Below are 9,890 nucleotides of genomic sequence, written 5' to 3'. Positions count from 1 at the left end.
AATACATACTTTACAACGTTTACTGTACACGTATGGAAGCATATTTTAGTTGCTTCAAATGTAAACACCGTGCACTCAGCATATATGGTGTAGCTCAACGCGCCTTTCATTCTGTATACGTTATACATTGCTGGAGTAACACTCGGAAACCACAGACAAATGCGCTCCTTTGCACATTCACAGATTATCTTCACATGGCGAAACTTTCCTCTGATTGGCTGTTCCACAGAACCCAGTCGAGGAAAGCAAGTAGCAATTACAACATGCCCTATTCCTCCAAACCAGTCAAGCAGTCAGCCAGGCGGCCATGATTGCTACCTAGAAAGTTAGTTCAGCGCCAACTAGGGCATTCCTACTAGAAATCCAGTTCCGTGTGATAGGGGCTTTAATCGTTCAAACTCGGTGTATATTAAATCGCCCAGCCAGAAAATAAAAATGCAAGGGAGAATCAAATGAACACCTTCATTTGTTTTTGTTTCTTATCTACGTAGTAGATTTCTGTGTGTAGGTTTGCACAAGTTTGCTGCAATTTAGCACAGCCCTATTGCTGATATACATATATTTTCAACTTTGAGTTAGTGCCTGTAAGAATAAGAAGAATAAGTATTTGGGTTCCACGTGCAGTCACATATGAGCCACTGCGAAGGCTATTCCACACATCTGCCTGCTCCCTGAGGACATTGTCGAACTTTCTGTAAGTTTTAGGCTGACAGAGGACAAGAAACCAGTCTTCTCTGTGCAAGTGTAAATAGGAGGCGCCATTTTTAAAATGACAAAAATGGCGTTTTGAAGCTTGCATGATTAGTGTTGCAGCCTTGAGGTCGTTTTGTATATAACAGTTGATACCTCATGTAAATTTCAGCTGCATACAGTCTACCCTACAATTTTTATTGAATTTTTAAGGTTTTCATCTGAGTCTTGTAATACAATCAACCTTAAGGTTATGGAAGAGTAAATATTCTGAAAAAAAAACTGTAGCAAACCAAGTCGCCAAACTGCCTAACACCAAAATGTATATCTATCTTCACAGCTTGAAGCCAGGACGGTTTTTCCCACTGGATGAAGGTCCACAAGATCAGTACGGCTTGGTTTCCTCCAAACAGTCTCGCTAATATGAAGAGGAGATACGCTGTTCATTTTGCTGTGATTTTAGGAACCATCATTGTTTTCCTATTCCTTGCAGGTTGGTCAAAACTTCGGTTCTCACACAGAAAACTAAATACATCATATCGATTGATTCACCAGAATGCATCGATTGATGCACTAAAGTGTGTTTTATGGCTTCTTCAAAGAATCAGATTCACATTTGATGCATTTGGGTGCATTTTTGTATGTCGTGAAAGAAACATCGAAGTCCATCATTTGATTCAAGTTAGGATGTATTTCAGTCGAGATGCACTTCAATGCATCAGTTGATGCACCATCCTGCATCTTTTTGATTGATGGACTTAAACGTTTGGTCTGAGCTACATCATCCAAAAAGATGCAGGAAGATGCATCAACACGCATCAAGGTGGATCAAAACGCATCAACTGATGCAGTGAAGTGCATCTCGACTGAAAGGAATCCTCACTTGAATGAAGTGATGCACTTTGGTGTTTCTTTTACGACATACAAAAATGCACCCAAATGCATCAAATGTGAATCTGATTCTTTCAAGAAGCTATAAAACACACTTTAGTGCACTAAGCGATGCATTCTCGTGCATCAATATGATGCATTTAGTTCTCTAGGTGACTTAGATATAAGAATTGTTCCTTCATTATAACATTTTTCAGTTAAATTAAGTCAACAAGAATTAATCAATATGTATTCTACCTTTACTCATTGCGCTTGGCTTCTAGCTTTAGGAATTATGTTATAATACGTAGAAAAAAATCGAGTTTGAGTTTGTATTTAAATCCATTTTATGTACAGAGAGGCTACCTACCAGACCTGCAGTCGAAAGCAGCGGCGGCTCAAAGGGTACAGCCGCCGTGCCATGGCACTATCCTCAGAAGAAACACAAACCTTGCCAAGTATTGTTAAATGAATACATTGATAGTTTACAGACAAGGAGATTCGAATCTTGCAATCGGTCAAGCTGACGTGACGACCACCCCAACCTCCTCACTGCATCGCCAGCTGTTTCGTTCGTACCCTCGAGGCAACAGTCCGTGCTTTGGGAGGCAACAGTCCATGCCGCACAAGAGCTGGCCTAACACATGGGCCTAACCAAGTTGACACACATGCAGAAGGTTGAAAAAGTCTCCGCGAGGAACACATCCACCATGAGCCAAGAACAAAGTGGCAGGGGGCGGGGTTAGCCCGTAAGAAACCGTGCCCGTCTTCGCCTGGCACGGGGAGGGAATTTTCGCAGTGTTGACACAGTTGCCACCTTCAGAGAAAAGTCGCTAAGTACGACTGATTTGTAAGACAAGTTGGGGAAATAAATTCTGCCTACTTTTGGAGAAACGAACCTAGTATTTTTCCAAAGTTAAATGAACATTTTTGATAATAGATAGATGCACCAAGTGGCCATCCAGACTTTTAAAAATATAAAAGTAAAAAATCCTATGGTGATGCGAGTTTCCTTTGTCATTTCGACAATTTCTTTTCATAACAAAGATATTTTCGACTTCCAGTTAGTGCATGGAGGAGGAAAAGGTGATAGGATTTGATTTTCCTTACCTCTTGTAATTGTTATATTTTTAGGGAAGTGTCCTGTAGTGTATAAAGATAGGTTAGTGAGTGAAGATGAATCGGATTAGAACGTTATTACTTAAACACACGTTGTTTTCAACGTTACCAAACGAGGATAAACATCTTGGCCACTGGCGCAACCTCAAGGAGGGGGCGGGGGGGGGCATTGCGGAGGGTTTTTTTTCGATTTCTTGATCACGTTGGCACTACCCATCATAGTTGTCGCCGGCCGCCACTGGTCGAAAGTAGGATCCAAACCACTATGTGCCGCCACGAGGTATCAGACCTTGGCTCCTAGATTACGAGGCGACCACTTACCACTGCGCCATCGGGGAGGCCCCAATATTTCCTTTCTTGTTATTAATGATAAGCACATGTACTGTTGCGTATTAATAAAGGGCATGTCGTTAGGCACAAACACACGTGGCACACATGTAAACCTCAATATAAATCAATTATCATTGACGTTACGTGCATAATAATCTGATAATAAGTATTAATATGCTTCTCGTATTGTGTACGATAATCTAGAAACTACAATCTCATGGAATGCGGAAAAATATATAGAATGTTGCTATCATAGAGTTGATTGGTCAGAACACATTTGCATAAGGAAAACTCTTTCTTTTAAGATTCTGCGTAATATGTAAACTGGAAAAAAAATTGAACCGTCTATCATCCAGTGATAAAATTTAGATAACGTTGCTTTCTATGATATATCATTAGATACACGATTCAGGTGTTCGCTTCGTAAGAAGCTGGATTCGTAGAATTTGTCGCTTAGTTACAATCAAGCACATTTGACTGTAGTGATATCAGCAGGCTAGAGTACATTCTTCTCAATGAGGAGCTGGTTTCTAGGCTCATTGAATTTCAACACGAAATTCCGCTGTGCAGTTTGTAGGTTAATGTCGTACCTACGATCTACAGTTCTCGCAGCCAGCGTTAGATTGACAGCACTATAATGACACGCGGAAGAATACTATAGCCGTGTCATATACAAGGTGCCGCAAAAGTCATCAACTCATTTTCTTAGCCTATAGCTTGGGTTTTAAATTAAACAAAGTAAGTTTTTTGTGTTAAACTTTTATTGATACTTGTAAGTTTTATGTCCTCAATTTTTAAAGATAACATCCAATAAATGACCACCATTCGAATTGATGCAAATTTGGGTCATTTATTGCGTTTTCCATGCTGTTGGAAATCTGCGAGGAAATGTTTTCAATTTTATGCTGAATATTGTCCTTTACTTCGATAACGTCTCTGGCTTATTCACATAAACCAATAACTTCAAATATCCACAAAGGAAAAAATCTGGAGCGGTCAAATCGGGAGATCTGGCCGGCCATCACCAAAACGGGAAAAGTGTCACGCAAAAGTGTCACAATTTTTCCACGTTCCTGTTGGGTACACTTATTCGCACACAATAAATTTCGTGATATCTTCTATTTAACTGACAAAACACTACTAATATAAACAACAAGATGTCAAAGAAGGTCAGTTCAAATTAGGATGATGACTTTTGCGCCACCCTTTACTTCGGGAACTACGTTTTGTGTGCGGAGTTAAGGGAGCTACGAGGAAGTGAAGGTGTTCATTGTTATTGATTGTTGCCTAAAGTTACATAAAATATCGTGCTTCTCCTTTTAAGTGAATTGATGATTTTGATGCAACGTACGGTTTATCTATAGTCTTTTAGCAACAGTTATGAAATATTTTTCGTACTCAATACAGCATCGCCATTAATAGTAACATGTGGCGTTCGTCCAGTACCGACGAAAATGAATGACGTACAAAATTATGAAAAGATATTTAAGTTTAGGAACATTTTCTCTCTTTTCAAGCATTATTGACGATATGTCTTCTACACAGAAAGCTCTAGAAGAATAGACGAACACGAGAAAGCATCAAACGAAATGTAAAGTTTAGTCACAAGCCCATTGTGCAGATAAGGACAACCATTTTTTCTGAACTCTGTCTAGCATCTTGTAATTTCAGTGTTTTTACACGGTTATGTACAAAATATCAACATCCAAACGTTTTACATATCTCCTTGCTTGTATCAACGCCTTATCACTAAGTTGTGTTAATCATTTAGCCCGTACAATCTGATAAGAAGGGACTGGTCCGTACTGCACGACATTTTTCTATGCCCTAACTAACTAACTAACTCTCTAGCCTTCTTAAACCCGAAGGTTCATGGCTGCAGCAACACAGGCCTTCCATCTGTCCCTATCCTGAGCAAGATCTACAGGGAGGTTATTGCAGCATGCCACCGCTTCAGCATCGGCCGCTTGCCGGTCCAGTCATGCAACAGGTGCCGGCAAATTGCGTAACAGATAGCCCGTAACAGAAACCGCTTGTTTTGTAATGTTTCCACTTTTCACAATTACAGTTACAATTACAATTGAAATAAGCACGTACCTTGTCGCACGGATGCAGGAAAAGGTGTCCTCCCAAATACAAATATTTCTGGCACCTTATTTCTGACATCTAATCTTAGATTAGTCATCGCTACTTTATTCTCAGTTGTCGCGACAGCGCCTGCAGCTTATCGGGGGTTGGGTGAGTTGTCAGCCGCGAGATGGCGCTTCATACTGCACGTGTCGGCAGTGATGCCAACCGTAGGGACATGTCCCTACGCATAGGGACTTTTCACTAAATTTCGCCCGCGTAGGAACGTAGGGACAGATTTTGCCAAATGAGGGAAAACGTAGGTACTTTTTTCAATCTTGGTAAATTACATTTTATGAATTAGTTTATCTGGATACTTTAGCGAGGAGGAGAAAAAAGAACTAACTAACAGATCTCCATCAGAATTTTGGAACATGTTATCGGTTACCAAAAACTTTCAAGGCAAGTTCCTTTTTGAAAACATTTCCACTCTCGCGAAAATAGTGCTAACATTGCCGCATTCTAACGCGGAAACGGAAAGAATATTTTCAATGTTAAGTGATACAAAAACAAAAAAGGGAAATAAAATGGGACCAAAATTGTTAAAGAATGCAGGAAATACAGCATCACCAACCAACATCCATCTCTTCACAGCAGCAGCATGTATGACTTCAAATAACATAATCAACAGTAAACGACTCAACGTTATTCATTAGGGGTGTGCTGGATTCTTTACTTTAAAAAGTCGTTAATTCTCGACGTTTTCTGCCTTGTAAGTTTCTGGAACTTATCGAAAGTTGTAAGTTTTTATTCTAGAAATGCAAAAACAATCACTTAAAGTGAAAATGACTTGTAAAATTCGAGATTTCCAGTGCTTCGGGAAATTTCGAACATTTCCCGTCCAGAAAATTTTCCGACTTGGTCGGGAAATTGCAAATTTTTCAGTCCCGAATGTCGGGATTTAAAAAAATTACCGTCCCGATCCCGTCCCGACCCAAAAAATTCTGTCCAGCACACCCCTATTATTCATTAAGGCAAGAATTTACAATACCGGACCCTTCTGTAATTTCTATGCTACGTCTTATACTCACGAAATAATTATTCGTGATTATTTATCTCAAGTTAACATGTTGGGGTGAGGGGGAAAAAATGTTCATTAACGTGTAGAAGTTGTAAAATAAGCTTTTCAATTCTCGCAATGATTCTCCGTATACAAGTATGGTAGCCATATTTGTTGATATGAACAAATTAAAATTAGTTACGCTGTCTACATCGTTGCCACACTGTTGATTTCATACTTGGAGAGCATGGATCGTGTAAGAATGGCGGAAGAGAACAGTAAAAAAGTTGTTAATGTTGTACAGATTGTTAGGTGGAGTGTGCAGGAGGATGGCTGTGGGCTAATTAATAAACTTATGGATTTCAGTATATTGCCCAAAGAACGTGCTTACATGTGACAGCGACAATCACGATGTAGAAGAACTGATTTGATTACAGGTAAATTTGGCAACAGTACATCAATCATAAAATTGCAGGATACGAAAATGGCCTTCGATGATGAACGTTTGCCGTTAAAGTGCTACGAAAATAATATTTTTTATCGGTTCGTAATCACAATTACCGCAAAACCATTCAGGAATAGCCCCACTGACCATTCTCGGTAAGTTTAGGTTAAGTTAGGTTAGGCAAACATAGTTAAAATTTGGGCTCGAAAAAAACATGCACGGGTAGCCCAACAAACCATTGACGGATAGCCCCACGAACCATTCAGGTACGGTTAGGTTAGGTTAGGATAGGCAAACATAGTTAAAATTTGGGGTCGTAGTAATATCAGGAATGTATATTTCGTTTTTTAAGTATTGGAAACACAAAATCTTCCGGTAAGTAATAAGCAATCGTGCCGATCGCGGACCACTCAATGTCACTTATTTTGCAATTTCTACACGTGACCCCCCAAATTTTAACTTCAAATTCGTGATTAGGAGGCCTCAATTAGTGAGTATGCGAAATATTACAAAAAATCGGGGAGAGGTCCTGTATTGTAAATTCGCTCCTTCATTAATTGTGGAAGCACCGAGCAGAAAGATTTGGTAAGTAAATGTGTATATTTTATCTTCTGTTTGCATGCTCATGAGGTGTTTTTTTTTTAGTCACTTTACTTGGCGTAGGGACATTTGGTCAGTTGTAGGGACATTTTGACTACGTCTGTAGGGACATTGCCGAAAAATGGTTAGCAACACTGTTGGCTACCAGACAGTGAGTCTACGCTCATTCATGTTCACTTCTGTTCGCGTTTATCAGTACGCGTTTTGTTTATACTGTGTTATTGAGTTGGTGTGCTAGTGCTTTATTGTGTGTTAATTGTTATTCATTCATTACTTATGTCGTTAAACAAATATAGTCTTGAACATAGAGTTTTTATGTACGATAATTACGTGAAAACGAATTCTTGCAGAAAAGTGGTCAGGGATTACGATAGACAGGATCTCTTGAACCTAAGAAACGTGTTGTATTGCTGTTGAAGGAAGTCATTTTCAACATCTCTTATAACACAGGAGGTTAGTGATCATCATTATTATTACTTTTAAATATCATTTTACGCTTTCGGTTTGCTTTATGCGCCGGGATGCTGTCTTCCCTTTCTGTCAACTGAGGATAAAGTAGCGATGTCTAATCTAAGATTAGATGTCAGAAATAAGGTGCCGGAAATATTTGTATTTGGGAGGACACCTTTTCCTGCATCCGTGCGACAAGGTACGTGCTTATTTCAATTGTAATTGTAACTGTAATTGTGAAAAGTGGAAACATTACAAAACAAGCGGTTTCTGTTACGGGCTATCTGTTACGCAATTTGCCGGCACCTGTTGCATGACTGGACCGGCAAGCGGCCGATGCTGAAGCGGTGGCATGCTGCAATAACCTCCCTGTATATACTCTTTTCCATCCCTACCGATTTCCTTTAGGTCCATCTCAACGTTGTCCCTCCATCTTCTTCTTGGCCTTCCTACTGGTCTCTTACCATCAGGTTTCCCAACAAGAATCCTGTAAACTCTTCTTTCCTCTCCCATTCGTGCCACATGGCCTGCCCACCTAAGTCTTCTTCATTTAATCATTCTAATAATATCTGGACATTAATACAAATTATATACTTCTAAATTATGTAACCTTCTACGCTCACCTGTCTCCCCATCCCTTTTAGGCCCAAATATTTTCCTAAGGATCTTATTTTCAAATAGTCTCAATTTATGTACCTCTTTCAATGTAAGGGATCAAGTTTTACATCCATATAATATTACAGGCAAAATTACTGTTTTGTATATTTTAACTTTTAGTTTCTTAGATATTAAACGAGACGACAAAAGTTTATGAAGAGAAAAGTAACATGCATTCCCTGAATGAAGTCTCCTTTTTATTTCCTCTTTAATATAATTTTCATTTGTTAGTATTACTCCTAAGTACTTGAATTTGGAAACTGGTTCAAACGAGTTGTTATCAATAATTTGATTTTCATTATTAGCTAACACTTGGTTCCGACCTAGTTTTTTTATGTCCTTTGTAATATTCTTATTTTAGTTCATAATGAGGTCTTGTCAGCAACTTTATGAAATATCATAACCTGTTCGTAATTAAGCACATACCCTGCTGTAAATCACTATGTTTTATTCACAATAGCCGTAATTATGGCACCAAAACTTACGATGGTCGGTACTGCATGACTTTCCCTTACATCTTGAACTACTAGATAATTCCCCTTGGAACAATGATTCGCCGTGTAATAGGCAAGAACCGTTGGACCTGAAGTTTCTTAAAACAAACATAGACATCTCCTCTTTATTCGTAGTTGTGTAAGAGAGGAAATCTATCATAATGAGCAAATTTAATTATTCCATAGCGACAATTATCAAATTGATTGGATTTTTAGGCAAAAATTGCGAAAAATTACATAAAAGAGTAGTTAGTTACCATAGAGGATTTATTTATTGTACATATAAGCATAGATCCATAGGATGTTCGATTCCTAAAAGTGTCAAAAAAAATTGTTTACCTGCTTTCTCAAAACGTAGTGATAGAATAAGTATAGTTATAAAGCGCTAGATAATGCTAATGCCCAATTAACCTTCCATGCTGTTGGAAAGATCTTGCTGTGATTAGATGCACCCAACAACGTTGGTCATGTCTATGGACATCCATCGACATTGTACATTCGTTGTAAATGTAACAAGAGATAAAATCTTCCGTTTACGTCATCTCACCTCTACGATTTCTGAAATCCAACTGCTCTAAAATATCGGCGCAATCTTCGAATTATCTGTGCAAAATCCCATATCGTTGTCTGTGTCATCAGTGATAAAAAACAGCGGTAAATTGTTGGTAGGTTGACAAGCTGCCTAAAAACCAGATCAGCATTGTACTTTCTCACTTTTTTCTCACCGTGTGTTTTTATGTCTCAGTTTACTTTCGGATAGAACCCAAATGTCAATTTCTCTTCTCTGTAAACTGCTTTTGTGCAGGACAACGAGGCTCTGGCGTGTAGACCTACAATCAGTATAATATTTTGTAGGACCGTGTGTTGTCCTGTGCTTTGTCCTTATATGTGGCCAGTACTCTTTTACAGACTCAGCGTTTAACATAGGTAAGGAGATTTTAGTTCTCAGGGACACGTGTTGATTATATGGCGCAAATAGTCCAAGTGCTGACGCACCCAAAACTTCCATTTCAATCACCTATCAGGAGAATGTGTGAACTGTACAACAGATGTTCCCAAAGGAACCAAAATTAGATTTCACATGTCTATTGGACATTCAAAAAAGCTA

The 9,890-nt window shown here is 38.9% G+C and overlaps 1 protein-coding gene across 1 annotated transcript in view; it reads left to right on the top strand.

Moving 5' to 3' along the window:
- Positions 1–1,036: 1,036 nt before the first annotated feature.
- The window catches only part of LOC145979957 (uncharacterized), an 11,715-nt gene continuing 2,861 nt past the window's right edge, over positions 1,037–9,890 (top strand). Inside the window, exon 1 of the mRNA XM_083112898.1 lies at positions 1,037–1,183. Within this exon, the coding sequence (XP_082969024.1) occupies positions 1,060–1,183 (124 nt within the window). The 5' untranslated portion in view covers positions 1,037–1,059. The remainder of the gene's footprint in view (positions 1,184–9,890) is intronic.

The sequence above is a fragment of the Lepisma saccharinum genome, chromosome 27, assembly GCF_977018435.1.
Source record: "Lepisma saccharinum chromosome 27, izLepSacc3.1, whole genome shotgun sequence".
Taxonomy (NCBI): domain Eukaryota; kingdom Metazoa; phylum Arthropoda; class Insecta; order Zygentoma; family Lepismatidae; genus Lepisma; species Lepisma saccharinum.
Note: the sequence above shows the minus strand (reverse complement) of the source record. Positions and strands in the feature narration are given on the sequence as shown.